At 36.5% G+C, this 16,293-nt stretch overlaps 2 protein-coding genes across 3 annotated transcripts; one reads left to right on the top strand and one right to left on the bottom strand.

Moving 5' to 3' along the window:
- The first annotated feature begins 3,618 nt into the window (after positions 1–3,618).
- LOC131146124 (probable calcium-binding protein CML15) lies at positions 3,619–4,092 on the top strand. Its single transcript, XM_058095477.1, has one exon. It carries the CDS (start codon positions 3,619–3,621, stop codon positions 4,090–4,092), a length of 474 nt encoding a protein of 157 aa, XP_057951460.1.
- A 3,286-nt stretch (positions 4,093–7,378) lies between these two features.
- Positions 7,379–16,057, bottom strand: LOC131146125 (putative phospholipid-transporting ATPase 9). Of its 2 annotated transcripts, none has more exons than XM_058095478.1 (12): positions 15,864–16,057; positions 15,276–15,677; positions 13,726–15,080; positions 13,403–13,513; positions 12,763–13,039; positions 12,248–12,336; positions 12,055–12,163; positions 9,659–9,865; positions 9,287–9,412; positions 9,095–9,193; positions 8,561–8,752; positions 7,379–8,420 (listed from the first exon to the last, which is right to left on the bottom strand). In XM_058095478.1, the coding sequence occupies exons 1-12, from the start codon at positions 15,945–15,947 to the stop codon at positions 7,797–7,799; spliced, it is 3,675 nt and encodes a 1,224-aa protein (XP_057951461.1). In that variant the 5' UTR covers positions 15,948–16,057; the 3' UTR covers positions 7,379–7,796. The 2 variants fall into 2 exon arrangements, with proteins under 2 accessions (XP_057951461.1, XP_057951462.1); XM_058095479.1 differs by lacking the exon at positions 15,864–16,057 and having other exon boundaries at positions 15,276–15,354; positions 15,478–15,755.
- Between the last annotated feature and the right edge of the window lie 236 nt (positions 16,058–16,293).

A 16,293-nucleotide genomic window follows, 5' to 3' on the forward strand; every position in this document is an offset into this window, starting at 1 on the left:
TTGAGGAGAGAAAGAGAGAGAGAGAGAGAGAGAGAGAGAGGAAAGCCAAAACTTAGCAATGAAGCAAGCCCAAAAGATCTTTTATAAGCCTTTAACCGGGAGGATTTCATCGACAAATTGGTGTCTTCGTCGACGAGGTCTTCAGGGATTTCGTCGACGAGACGGTAATTTCATCGACGAACCCTGATATTTAAATTTTTCCAAACCTCTCGACCTTTTCTTGTCGACGAGCCTCTGAATTTCGTCGACGAGTTCTTCATTAGCTTCGTCGACGAATTATAGTTTCATCGACAAAGTTTGTACAACTTCCACTTTTACCCCTCTTAACAAAATAAACTCATATATCACGTTTTGGGTTCTTACATTTTAGTATGTTAATATATGTATTATACGTATAGGTACGCATATTAGCAAATATATATATATATATATATATATATATATATTTCTATTATTATTATTATTATTATTATTATTATTATTATTATTATTATTATTATATGTATGCATTTATATGTATTTATGTAAATGTTTATATATATGCATATATATTATATGTAAACAGTAATATGTATAAGTGTATTATATGTATAGGTACGCATATTAGCATATATATATATATATATATATATATATTTCTATTATTATTATTATTATTATTATTATTATTATTATATGTATGCATTTATATGTATTTATGTAAATGTTTATATATATGCATATATATTATATGTAATCAGTAATATGTATAAGTGTATTATATGTATAGGTACACATATTAACATATATATATATATTTATTATTATTATTATTATTATTATTATTATTATTATTATATGTATGCATTTATATGTATTTATGTAAATGTTTATATATATGCATATATATTATATGTAAATAGTAATATGTATAAGTGTCTGTTATATATATCATATAAGTACATACAAAAAAATTTCAGCACTCTAAACAAAAAAAATTACATGTTTTGGGCAGTATCATAAAAAAAAAAAATTCAAATACAAAAATACAAATACTAACCTTAAAGAAAAGTGCTTCCGAACGAAGCTTTCAGCACTCTAAACTCAATCAACTCCAATTATCAAACAAGTTTTCGATCAAACAAAATTAATTTCAAAATTTATGAACCAAACATTGAGAATGTGTCTTACCCCATCTTGAGTTTATATACACACGCCCTCAACGATTTGAACCCCACTCGTGGCAACGGTCACCTACGCAAACATCCGAAGTCCTTCAACGGTAACCTGCAGCCCTACTCCTCCCCATCTGTAAATAGGTACTGCTCTGTTCGCGCATGGAATGTGGAAGAACAATTGAGTTTAGGCTGAAGCAAATCTCGCTGGTTCATCCAGCAAAATTTGCCACACTTCGATAGCCGGGTGGATGGGCATTTCGAATCCGAAGCAAATCTCGCTACTCCAAGTAGCGAGATTTGTCACGCGTCAAACGGCGGGTGGCCTAGCATTTAAGTATCCGAAGCAAATCTCGCTGGATGAACCAGTGAGATTTGCCACGCATCGACACGAGCCCTTCTTTCAAAAGTAAATCTCGCTACTTGGAGTAGCAAGAATACGTCAAAGTCATTTTGGGAAATATTTCCCAGAAAGGGGTATTATTTAATATATATTTTTTAAAAAAAGATAATCTGGGAAAAAACTCCAAAGCAAGATCTCCCACTACAAAAGCCTTTTGTTTTGCCCCGACAATGTTAACTGTGCATTGTACTATTGATGTTGCAATAACTATGTTGTAAGTATTTCTCAATATCACTTCTTCGAGTAGGTCCATGTGGGCAAATAAGTTTTCAATCTTTCCGAAGATGATCCCAATCTATGTTGGAGCTATCACTTCAAAATCAAAATGCCATTTTGAATGCGTTTTGTGTGCAGTTGATAGTTTGTGCATGCTTCTATATGCCCAAAAAACTATTAGGAGGTTGTTTATCCATCTTCCTACTATATTGTCTTTCTAGCTTTCATCTATTGCAATTGAGACTCGGTCTCTTTGTCACCCCACATGATAAATTATTTGTAGCATGGATTCCCTTCTCAGTTTCTTTAGCATGTCTTGTTTGCAAGTGTTGCTGGGTAGTTGTGGTTTTTTTTTTTTTGGAGAGATATATGACCTAAAGGCCAAGTATAGAGCCATGGCTTTATAGAAGAAGGCTATAGTCCAAGCTGGATATAGCAAGCCATTAAGCAAACCCTGACTGATATATAAAAGGCCACCAAGGACTTTCCATCTAAGGATAAGGGGAAATTTCACTGGTCACTACTGGAAAAATTGTTTCAAGAAGAGAACCAAGATTATCCCAATCCCTTCACTTATGCCAAGACCACCAAGGAATTTTCCTTATCTCTATCTTTCCCTTGCAATTATGATATCGTACCACAAAAATATTTTTTGTTTTGCCTTTGACAAGGTTATATTTGGCTATATTGCATTGTTGATATTGCAATAACCATGTTACAGATGTTTCTCATCCATTCTTTGAGTAGGTCCAAGTAAGAAAATAAATTGTCATGACTTTTTTTTTTAGAATATGATATAATATGAATGAATGAGAACCCAATCATATCTCTATTGGAACTACTATTGTCTCAAAATCAAAAAGTCATACTGAAAAGTATTTTGTGTGTTGATAGCTTGTGCACAGTTCTATATGCCCATAAAATTGCTAACAGCTTGTTTATCCACCTTCCTAGTATCCATCCTAGTCAAGTTCTTAGTACAACGACAATATAACTTCGTTGGCTACCTCAGTTTGGCCACTGTCAAAATGGTATCTCATTGAGGTGAATCACAATAATATATCAAACTCCTTGTAAACGTCCAAAAACTAGTCACTGACAAATTGGTACATGGTTCATCACCAAGACCTTTGTTTTCAAACTTTTGGCGACAAGTTTAAATTTCTTTACTCGAAGATGCTCTTAGTAGTAAAATTCAATTGGTCTCTAAAAATTTATCACTAAAGAGTAGTTTTTAATACACGATGATATCTTCTAGTTGGTGAGTTCCAAATATTTAAGCAGTCTTTATAAAATTTGTCCCTAAAGAGTAGTAGTCTTTAATATATGATGACACCTTTTAATTGGTGGATTCTGAATTTCACACTAAACTTTCTTTTTGAAGTATGTCTTGCCAAAAAAATACAACGTAGGAGAAATAAAGCTATAATAATAACAAATAAATCAACTGACGCGTTGTGACATGCATGAAAACAAATGCAACCCTCCCACCCGTAACTAACCGTAGCTTACGCCGTCTTTTCAACTGCCAAACCGAACACCAAGAAACACCAAAAGAGCATGGTTATGTTTCTTCACGCGGGATTTAAAATTAACCAATCACACATATAAATCAATTAAAATTGCGTCAAACCCACAATATTAGAATCCACGCCCTCAAATTAAACAAAACCAATTCTCTTCAATCTCCTCTTCACAACCTTCACCATCATCAACTTTCTTCTCCCTCTTGCTGGTACTAAAATTTTTCTCTATCTTCTTTGAAAGAAAAAACAAAATTATACATTGAAAAGCAGCTACGTACTTTATCTAGACAACACAGAAAACCTCCATTGATTAATTTGCATGGAGGTGATCGAAACCAACCAGCTCAACCATCTCAAAGACATATTCTCCCGATTCGACATGGACTCCGACGGCAGCCTCACGCAGTTGGAGCTCGCCGCCCTCCTCCGATCGATCGGCCTCAAGCTTTCCGGCGACCAAATCCACGTCCTCCTTGCCAACATCGACACCAACGGCAACGGCTCCGTCGAGTTCGACGAGCTCGCCGGCGCCATTTTGCCGGAAGAGACCCTCATGAATCAAGACCAGTTGCTGGGAGTCTTCAACATTTTCGACCGCGACGGCAACGGGTACATCACGGCGGTGGAGCTCGCCGGGTCCATGGCCAAAATGGGTCAGCCGGTGACGTACCGGGAGCTCGTGGAGATGATCCGGGAGGCCGACACCGACGGCGACGGTGTCATTAGCTTCCACGAATTCGCCTGCATCATGGGGAGGTCCGCCGTGGATTTTCTAGGGCCGGCGTTTTCATGAACGGGATGTCGCGACGGGGTACGCGGCGGTTGCGGCGGCGGGGTTGGGGGTTAGGACGCGCGTGGAAAACAGTTGTATTTTCCTTTTTCTAAATTTTTCGCATAATTACAAAATATCCCTTTATTTTTAAGTTTTTTAAATTTATATAAAAATTTAGAATATTTTTTAGTATTTTCTAAATTTTTTATATAAATTTTAAAAAATTAAAAAATACCGTGTACTTTTGTAATTATTTATAAATTTAGAAATAAAAAATAAATTATTTTTCTCTATCACAAGTCCACAATAAAGAGCCTTTTTTTTTTTTTTTTTGGTAAAAGAGGGTGACACCTCCTAAACTTTATTAGAAAACCCTTCACTTATGGCGGAAGAAAACCGTGATTTCAATTTTGAGACTTTGAGATAATAAAAACAAAATTCGAAGACCCTAAAACTAACTTAATCAACATAAACCAAACCAAAAAACCAAATACCAACAACCAAAAAAAAAAAAAAAAAACTAAGAAACTAAACCACTAAAAGTGTAATAATACAAAACATCATGATCGCAAAGAAGGAAAATCCAACAAGTCCAATCGAATCATTCCCCTAACTTACTGAAGGAGATCATCTTGGCAACTATATGATCGAGAAATACCAGATTCACCCTATTTGACAAAGAATTCTGCAATTTTAATCGCCTCCTTGTAAACATGTTCCACTTTGAACTGTATGCATCTTAATGCTAGCATAAGTTCTTCCCACGATTTTCATAAGTTCCAAACCGAGCACTTCTCAGAATTTATCTACTGGACCAACAAAGTAGAGTCACATGCAATCTCCACTTGTTCAAATCCGAGATCTTTGCACGGATTAATCCCTAAAATAATTGCCTTCAATTTAGCTATGTTATTTGTTCCATAACCCAATAATGAGGAAAAAGTTGCTTTAAATAAACATTTTTCATCTCTTATCACGCCTCCACCACCACAATTCCCTGGGTTACCTCTACAGTTCCCATCCACATTCAACTTAACCCAACCTATCCCAGGTTTACACCATCTGACTATACGAGGAAGTCGAACCCCCACATTTTTTACTTGAATATCCAAAGCACGAAGGACTGCAATATCCGTGCAAGAAGCAGGTACACATTTATTTAACTTGTCTGAAATGGATCTCAACCAATATTTAATATCAAGCCACACAGTTTTCACCGAATCATGAATTGATTCCATCCTGACTCTACATCGATAAGTCCAGAGTCTCCAAATGATGAAACTAGGTATAAGACCTACCATAATACTTAACTGTGAGGCCCGTCTTGCACAACTAAACCAGACATTAACTTTGCCTTTCCATGTACTTGTTGCCATACAATTAACACCCAACGCCACTGCTGCTTTTTTCCATACCTCTTGAGCAAAAGATCCGGTGCAAAACACATGGTCTAGAGATTCAATCTTGACATTTGAACAACAATCACATCAAGAGGCCATATGGACACCTACTTCTTTAATACGAGTATCAACCGAAAGACAAGCGAACCAAGACTTCCACATACAAATTGACACCCTTTTTGGCAACATAGGATGCTAGATCCATTTTGCAACTAAGAAGTCCTCTTTATGCTCCCTTATAATTTCTCAAGCACTTGCCGTGGTGAATTTCTCATTTGTTGAAGGTTCCCAAATTACTGTATCTAAACCCTCCTTGCAAGAAATAGCAAAGTTCATTACTTCCTCAGCTTGATCTCACCCAACAGTTCCACTAATAAATCAACATTCCACCCATCTCTATCCCAACAATCTCGGGTTCGAAGCTTATGGTTACTGATTTCCTGAACCTTAGCATAAAGGGGTCCGGAGGCTAACCAACGATCAAACCAGAAAGAAGCCGACCCTTCTTTAATTCGAACATGGACATGCTCTAAAACTTCAGGAATCACACGAACAATCGATCTCCAAAATCTGGTTCCTTTTTCTAGTTTCACTTCTCTCAAGTGGTGTTTCTTGTACAAATACTTGGTTTTAAAGAATTGAGTCCACAGATTATCCATAGTTAACAATCTCCACACAAACTTCATATGCAATGATTTTTTTACCTCCTCCAAATCCCTAACACCCAAACCACCCTCACAAACAGGCTTACATATATTAGACCAGGAACACCAATTCCTTTTCCTTTTGTCATTTACTCCACTCCAAAAAAAATTTGATAACATAGAATTTATCTTTTTGAAGACAACTAAAGAGGCTTTTGATTACTACATTTATCATACTTTGGGCTCCTAATTTTTACTAATTTATTAGACTAATTTGATTATAGGTTTGGAAACATAATTTTTGAACCTTCAATTTAGATTTGATTAGATTTAGATAAAATTTAATATAATTTTATATTATATTTAATTTAATTTAAACCCAAATAAATCCAAATCCAAGGATGAGGACTTTTGAGTTCTTAATCATCACCAATGGGAGGTTGAGATTCATTTGTTCTGGAAAATTAGAGTAGGGATTTGATAAATAAATAAAAAGATGGAGAAATATATAATAACCTACTTGATGTAGGAATGAACTTCTTTTTGTTTATTTTTATTGATATTTTTCTTTATTAAAAATTGCACTTCTATTTAATTTTGATCTACCTTCTTATTCCATACTCTCTTTTTTTTCAAGATTCAAACTTAAAATCTCTAACATAAAAGTTATAAATTTTATCGTCTTTGATTTTTCTGAATCCATCAGAGGCCAGAATTAAACTTCACAATTGAAGGTAATGCATCTATTCTTTTACACCTTTTATTGTCATTAGAATTTGAAACCTCGAATGTGAAATTTTCAAACCTTCCCCGTTCAAACATGTTTAGGAGTCTCCCAATAAGCTTGAAGGGTCTAATTAAGGCCACTTTCCAACAATTTAGCTTTTAGTTACTTCTTCTTTGTGATTATTACCAACAAAGCAATACATTATCTAAATCAGGGATGCATAGTCCATGCTTTTATTAATGGAGTAAAATTGAGAGAATATATTTTGATTATTCCGCTCGTGAGTTGTCCACATTGAAAAAATAGAATAGAAGATAGGTACTGATATACATGGTTGTGCCCAAGAACCAATAAATTGAAGCTTTTGGATTAAGTTAGTAGTCATATAGTACACTCCCCAAATTCTATCAACATATTAGCATTTATTTAAGAGGCTAGCAGGAAAAACTTGCAAAACTATTTGAAGGGATATGGCTTTTTTTTTTTCCCTTCTGCATTCTTTTTCTAAGAAATATATAGATGGAAAGAAGAAGAAAAAACAGAAAAACATTAATATATCATAATAAAGGTCTTGGGGAAGACAAAATTGCAGCTGCAGCTTCAATGCAGTTGAGAATTGAAAGAATTCATACAGACTAAACCTCAATTATGTTTTATAATACACTTCAGGCATGCCTTAATTCTCCAAGAAAAGAAAAATGAATAGAAACTCCAAGGCCTCAAAGCCACCACAATACCAAAATAATCATTGTGCAGCTTTTATTGCCTACTTTAACAATTAATTGAAATTGACAACGTTCTAGCCATGATCCACGTTTAGAGAGAATGGCTGCACCAGCTGGAGTACAATCTCCATATCCAAGGTGCCGGTGAAAGACCAGTTGCATTAGATGTATACTCATGGAGATTAGATATGGCTCTTCTACAAAACTTTGCACATCTCTTCATGTATTATCATGAGGCTTCGATCTCTTTTGAGCTTTTGCTTCTTGCTTCCAAGCGTGCTGTATAGCCCACCGCGGTGGGTGACGATCTCTGTCGCACCATTTGGCAATACTCGGGGTCATCAGATTGCTCATCAGCTCTGATCCATTGAATCATCTCATGATACATTGGAAAAAACCGCATTTGAATGGCGATGTAAACGAAGGAGGGAAGGAGAGTGGAGATCAAAACGAAGAGAGTGAGCAGCCAGTAGGACGGGGCGGAGGAACAGGCTTCAATGAATACCTGGTAGGCTGTAGTCGATATGTCAGAGTTCATGGCACCATAGGCCAGAAGGAATAGGTACCACAGCAGAATGCCTCCCCAGATGAACAAATGTTGTATATATGTGAAGTAGTTAATTGATAATGCCATTTGACAATTCACAACCCAAACGACGCAAGTGTACATTGTCGCTCCAAGGATTTCCATGCCAACAACCTCCCCACCCTTACGAAAGGCTTGATGCTCGGTTGTGCAAACGCAGAAAAAGAAGATTAAGGTGGCACTTAACACCCCATTAAATGCCCAGCCTAGGATTCGAATCCAGCTGAATAAAACATTTTGCACACCTTCTTGGTACAACAGCGGGAACTGTGAGATGAAAAGAATGAAGCAGTTGAGATATCATGCGAATGGTAGTAACCTTGGGGTTTCTCAATTTCAGCTAATTGTCTCAATGAAATTTTGATTGGTTTGAAGCAATGAATTAATGTAAGAATGTAGCACCATACATTTAAGCAAAACTGCGAGGAAACATCCTGGTCGAACACTCCCAACGCAATCACAGGAAGCGAAGTGAAGAAAACGTTATATAGCGATAAGTACCAATCGTTGTATGCAGCTTGCCCGGAGAATGAGGCATATGCCTCAAAGAAGAAGAGAGTAAAGCCAAATGCGATGTTCTTGTAAAAGAAATAGCATATCTGCCCAAGATAGAGAGCAGAAAACATCAACTATCTCAATTTATTTGTTTTGGTATGGGTGCTTGATACTTGTGTTAGTAAGTTCGCAGAAGAAAGATCAGGGTTTTCTAGATATATAATTTTTTAAGCCTTACATCCAAATTACAACTTCCATGAAGACCAAAAACATTTCAAGAATTCAATATTCGATTATAACCAGGTCTCAAATTAACGTTAAGCGTTGATTGTAATCCGAGCCCTTCACCCATAAAATAAACAGTCTCCAATTGCATAGCAGGAAATTTAAGGAAAAGATATTCACAAGACTCAATGTTCCCTATAGGAACCACACTACCAACTTACCATTGATGAGATCCGTCGGTAACACCAATGTCCATGCACAAGTAGCAAACGCTCCAAAAATCGAAATTGTGCAATCGCAATATCACTAGACATGACTGCCTGAAATCTTGGAAGTATATGTCAAGAAAGAGAATGAAGGATGACATATATGCATGAAGATGCAACAAACCTTTTGAGTTGTGGAGCATTTACCTGCATTCCTTCGGCTCCACTGATACCAATTCCGATGTCTGCTTCCTGAAGCATTCCGACATCATTTGCCCCATCCCCAATTGCTAATGTTGTCTTACCTATTCTAATCTTAACCAGTCTTGTAACCTGCTATGCAAAAATCAAATAAAAAATCTCACCCGGTTATGAACTTAGACTGAAATAGGAATAAAATTACAAAAGAAAAAACCCACGAGGATGTTTGGATGCTTGTTTTTGTTATCTCTTTTATGAAATGTTTTAAGGAACAGGCTTTCTTATATGAGCTAATATTTAATCTGTTACACAGCTTACAGCATTTATTACATACCATCAAAACACCTGACTTGAAAAGAGGAAAACTGCGCGACTCACAAGTGCTTTCTGTTTAGGCGAAGAGCGACAGCAAATTACGGATGCACAGCCAATGGCAAGCTCTAGAAACATGTCTTTGACATCATCCTCAATGGCATAAGTCAGAGATTTTCCATCAATGATCAAAGCCAATGCCTCTGAACTTTGACTTGATGTAAGCAGTGTCTTTGCCTCGTTTATCTGATGGACGACGCTTGCCTTTGATGCCTACAGAATCAGCAACATCCCATGAATCTTGCAAGTCATAAGCTAGTGTTATATTTCCCAAGTCATTTCAGACATCCTAATTTGGAACTTTATGGTTGATGAATTAAGAAAGACACTCTTGTTTCAAGCATTTTTGGATTCCCATGATTTCTGCATTTTGGATGTTCAAGATGATTAAAATATCATTCAGCATCAGCACCCATGCTACATTTTTCTTTTTTTTGGAGTTCATTGTCTTGGGAATTAACAAATCATTCTTCATGCTAGCTAAACAGGTTGCAGAAAGAAATTGATACAAACATTACAATCATAGTATATTTGGAGAAAAATGCTTCAGGAGTAACTTTGAAAAACATGTCAGCGTATGATTGCATGAAGGAGGCGGATGAATGGATAGGAAAATAGTTTACAAACATGACAGACCTCTCTAAACTGCTGCTAATGAATATCAGAAACACTCCAGCTCAAGAAACTCCAACCTCAAAATATCTTATATGATATCAAGCTGATATTTTGACCTGCACTTTATTTCTTAATTGGAACACATTCATCTATTAACTAAATTTTCCTTAATTTAATTAATATTTGAAATCTGTCAAGCAGTAAGTAATTTCAGAAAGGAAAGAAAAAGAAGAGGAAACAGAATCTGGGAGCTTGAGTCAGAAAAGAATAATGAAGATGGAAAAAAAAATATCTGAAAGCATTAGGAAACCTGTAGAGCACTTTATGAGAATACGAAATATCTGACTATAAATACCAATAAAATGCATTAGTAGTGGAATGCTCCACTGATTGGTAAAAAGTTATTAAAAGAAGGAAAGTCAAAAAAAAAACAATAGCTTCATCAATTTATTCCAAGAATTGTGTTTCTTCTCTCTATATTCTATACGCAGTTAAACATGACATAAAACTATGAGAACTTTGCCATGTTAACATGTTGTTTATGGTATGGCTCTTATCCTTGGGGTTCATAAACAAAAGGAAGGAAAAACATATGGATGCTTCTTGGTGTGGTGTAGCAGCAGGGACTTGTCGACGAGTGCCCTGTGCTCGTCAATGAGCGGGCTTCTTTGACTCGTCGACGAATCCCCTATTATCGTCAACGAGTGCGCCTGGGCTGCGAGAAGAAATTCAAATTTTAAATTTGAATGTTGTGGTGGTTGGGTAATTGGAGGGAAACCTCCAAAGGAAAGTCTATTTATCCCTATCTGAGAGTATTGTGAGAGATGAGAGAGATCTTTGTGAAGTATATTGTGTATTTTCAAATTTCTTAGTGAAATTTTTGTGCCGATTGCTTCCGTAGATGTAGGTTTTTCCGAACCATGTACATCTTGTTGTTGTGCTTGTTATTTCATGTTTTCTGGTTGAATTTTATTTGCTTGTTGCGTTTTTATTCCGCTGTGCATCCTATATCCGATCCATTATTATTACAACATAACAAAATGGTGGGAAGCTTCTTTGTAATGTTTTAGGTTATGTTTAGTTCGCAGAATAGCTATTCATGGAATAAGATGATGTATAGTGAAAATTTTCAGAATTTAGGTAATAATCATTCCTTGTATACTTCTTATCATTTCATTGAACATGCAATAAGAAAGAAATAGACATTCCCATGGTTAAATTTTTGAATTGGTATTCCTTATTCATTCCTAGTTATGGACGAATAAAAAGTTTCACACTGTTATTTGCTTTATGTTAAAAACATAATTTCTTACATAACTGATTATAACTAACCTATCATGACTAATCTATTCTTAGGAATAGGATTCCAAAAACCAAACATAACCCTAAAAGTGGTAGATAAAACATCATATTTGCATATCATTAAGGACAATGGAGAACAGTCCCTGCTGGAAAAGGTTTATCGATAGATTTTTCATATTCATCAAGTTAGATTAGGAAACAGGCGTTTAAGAAAAGATGTGTCCACCTAAAAATGGATTTCTAATAATTCTACTCAGTAAAATACGTCCATAGCTGTGCAGTACAGAGAGAGCACTAGTTAGGCAATTCTTATTTGAAATAGGGAGGGATTATGTTTATGCGGTTTACAGTACAGAAATTGATAACGTTGCATTGTCATTTTCTTCCCAGACATTATCATAAAATTGCAATGTGATGTATCATAACCTTTCAGCTAGTCACATAATTCTACTAAAAGCAAAACAGAAATTTAACTTAAAACTTACCTCAGCCAGAGCAGACTCGTCACCCGCTTTTTCCAATGCTTTAATTCCTGGAGCCTCAGAGTTTATAATTATTTGCTTCATTTCTTGTCTAAGCAAACTACATGCAAAACTGCAAAATTGAACATAAGGTAAGACAAGTGGACAAAAGGCTTCAGAAGGAAACGATAATTAAATTGATATCGATAAACCACACCCAATATTAATAGCAGTCTCCATCTTATCACCAGTCAAAACCCATATTTTGATTCCAGCTTGTGCAAGTTTGTCAATGCATTCAGGAACCTATACAGCAGAAAGAATACGCATCAAGAAAAGATCCTTCAGACTGTTGATACCTGGACACTATGCAAAAAAGAAAGAAACCATTCTGTTTAGCATAGCACTGAAATTATTCTTTTTCCCTTACGGCTAAACTTGAAACAAGACTAACATAGCATGAGGATTTCAAGAAACGGATTGTTTCAATATTCAGAACCAGTTTTGCTGATGAGCTTTTCTTTTGCTATGATTCAATATAAGAAGACCAAGATATATACAGCTTTAAAATACCAATATATATATATATAGCTTTAAAAGACTAAGAACTACAAAAGGAATGTGAAAATGACTAGAAGACCAATACATTGCTTTAAAGTTTAAAAGACCATGCAAAAGGGAATTTTTTCACATGGTATCCAAGTACCATTTCCTCAAATCTGTAATACCCACCCCATTTTGAAGTTTATCTTCAACAGCTGTGGCCCCAAGAAGAATCAGACCTCTCTCAATCTTTTCTGCCACATCATCAATCATTTCCACACGATCTGCACTCAGTGAGTTCTTGGCCTGAGTGAATTCCTCATTAAATACAATGTATTCTTCTTCATCAAGCTCACGATATGCAAGCACTAAAGTCCTCAAACCAGCATCAGCATACTCATTGATGTGCTCCTTAGTATTCTTTTCAAACTCCCTTCCATTTTTTGCAAGTTTCTCAAACATGACACTGCTTGTAAGACAACACAATTAGCAATAAACAAAGAAGAAGATATTACTGGAAATAGTTTCACAGCTGATGAATCTATCCATGCATTATCATTTTTCTTTGTGAAGTTTATGAGTGGTGAGTACAAGGATTCTAATGAAAACCAAGCCCATACGTATTGCCATTCCTTGTCTATTTTATGGTTGTGAAGACACCCATCTCTCAGAGTGACATGGGTAGAACTAGGTTTCCAAATGCACAAGTCAACCAACCACTTGCATGGTGGTATGGGATTCAGCTCCTAAAGATGGAGCCAAGTTGAAAAGAAAACCAAACTTAGGTTATAACTTCATAATCTTTGAGTTGATGTTTCATTTTACAAACCTGTCAGCGCCCTTACAAAGTAGTAGTAGCTTTCCTTCTTCATTGCGCACAATCACAGACATTCGCTTTCTTGAGCTACTGAACTCTACAATATTTAAGAGTTTGTACAATCTACAAAAACAGAAAAGTACATTTAACACTCTGAAGTTTCAACAATAACTTAAGCAGAACATAACAAATTATATAGAAACAAGCTAGTAGAAGCTATAATCAATACACATACCTAACAAAAAGGCAGTAGCATACAAGAAAGGACAACAAGAATTTCAAGCAATAATTGGGACTCTAAACATATTGAGGATTCCTCAGTCTAAGAAAGTTACCTTTGAACTTTCCTGCCAGCCACAGGATCTAGTTCGTGCAGTGAGATGCTAGTTTGAGTTCTCTCATAAAATTCAAACCCAAGCTCTCTAGCTGCAATTACGAATGCTGCCTCATCTGGTGATTCAGCTTCATATGAAACTCTTCCTGTTTCTTCTTCCACTTCAGGTATGGCAGTGTGGCAAATAGCCAGTAACCGGAGGAACTTCTGGATTACGTCTGAGTGAGGCTCATTAACCCAATTACCATTGACGATCCTCTCATCCATAAAATTAAACCCTTTAATAAGTGGCTTTGTCTCAGAAATGCTCTCAACATTGCTCTCTTCCTCTATCAGAACATCTTCGGCTAAAGGTGACCCTTTTCTCCTAGCCATTGCTCGTTCAATTTCTGTAATTCCGCGGCCATAAGCTGTCCCAGCCACAGAAAACTTGATAAATTCCATTGAGTTGCATGTCAAAGTTCCTGTTTTATCAGAAAGTATTGTGTCAACTTGGCCAAGTTCCTCGTTCAAATTTGAGGTTCGAGCCCGTGCTGGCTTGTCAGCTTCATCATAGTACATGTGAATATCCTGGTTGATAAAAGTACTCTGAAGAACTTTGACAATTTCAATTGACACATACAAGGAAATGGGGATTAGGTACCCATACAACATAAGAGCAGTCAGAAAATGCAAAATTGCTGCAATTGGTGCTCTTTTTGGATCATAATAAATAGTAGTTTCATCTGGTCTAAGATACCATCTTGTCATCCTGCCATTTTCTAGGTCCTCCCTAGTTGCAATCCCAAAGAAAATTGACCCAATAAAAGATATAAAAACTAAAACAAAAAATAAGAAATAGACAATTTTATCTGTTCTTCTCTCTATCTTGCTTCTCTTCGATGGTGGTGCTGTTGAATTTTGAATGACTTTTGTATCGTGACCTGTGAAGATAACCACCCCAAAAATGTAATCCGTATTCCGTAACTTGGAGTCTCTTAACAGAAGCTGCTGAGGTGTGAGAGGGTACTGTTGCTCTTCAAGCTCCAAACTTCCAACAAAAGAGTATAGATTTGCATTTGGGTCTTCGCATCTTATGATGGCTTTGAAAGCCGGGAAGCTAGGTTCGTCTTGTAAATTTGAAGTTACATCCAGTGCTTGTTTTAGTTTCAAATTAGTCTCTCCATCAAGGTTCGTGGTCTCAACATAGCAAATTGCATCCTCGTAACTTGACGATAGCAGTATGAGATCAGCCGGAAAAAACTCGTCCTTTTCCACCTTCACAGTGTCTCCAACTCGCAAGTCCCTCCATTTAGAATAATCGAAAATGCCATCACCTCGATGAACTTTAACCTTTCTGTTGTTCACCTCAATATCCTAGTAATATTTTCATTGGTCAATTATAAAGATGCACACATATGGAGACAGTCAAAAGGTAACAATGAAGTGTTCATCATATACAAACTGTTTTCAAAGCTGTAAAAAAAAGCAACGACAATACCCAGAGAATTGCATCTAGAGTAGTACTGACAAATATGAATATGAAGAAACAAAATCACAAAATCCCATTACCTGCCTTTTTCTCCTCCAATCCTCCAGGATTTCTTTCCCCATTGTCACTCCAATCACCACAACAAGAGGTAGCACACAGCTGAAGGCCGAGTAAGGAGACAGTGGGGTGAAGGACAGCAACGCAGAGATGAGAAAATATACATTGGCAACGCGCCTGAACTGCTCAAACAAGGATTTGGGGAGGAATGTAGCAAAAGTATACTTTGTAGTTTGGACATAATTGCCTTCATAGCCGAGGAGACCAGCCTCCAAGCATTCGGGATCGTTGCAGAAGACTACCCTGGAGAAGCCAGGCCCTCCAATCAGAGAATGTTCACCATTGAATGATACTTTCCCACCTGAGAAGGCATGGATTCTGCTGAAATGCTGCTTTCTTCTTCTGTGACTTGCCATTCTGTGCAACTAGCATCCAACACCCAAATTCTACAGACAAATCAAGATAAACCCAAAAAAGAAACTACGCAAAGAGAAAGAAAATTGCTTCTTAGAACAAAAACCCTGAAACCAGCCAATCCAAAATTCAATGTCTCCTTGAATTTGGGTAGAATTCACCCTGTTCTTACTAGATTACTAATATTATTTTCGTACCTCAAGGAGCAGGTGTTGAAGCTCTGGACCTAGAAAACGACTCTGACTTGTAGCTGAACGTAGTACATCACCCAAAACGTGCATACTAGTTTCAACTACTAGACCAACAGACAGAGGGAGAGAGAGAGAGAGAGAGAGAGAGCAGAGCACAGCAGAAAGCTAATAAATTAATGAAGATAACTCTTTTATTGGATACAAAAGAATTGGAAAGTGCGGCAGTTCTAATTAAACTAGAAAGTCAGCACCGAATGGTCAATACCTATAACTGAAAGATCTTACCCACAGAAAGTAGAGTGCAATTTTGCAGTCCATACTCACAAAGTGGAATGGTAAGAACTCTCTCTCTCTCTCTCTCTCTCTCTCTCTCTCTAGAAAGGTGGAAGCACATGCCCACAATATTTAAATACTTAAATCATTTGTGGGAATTGTA

This window comes from Malania oleifera, chromosome 13 (assembly GCF_029873635.1).
Source record: "Malania oleifera isolate guangnan ecotype guangnan chromosome 13, ASM2987363v1, whole genome shotgun sequence".
Lineage (NCBI taxonomy): Eukaryota > Viridiplantae > Streptophyta > Magnoliopsida > Santalales > Ximeniaceae > Malania > Malania oleifera.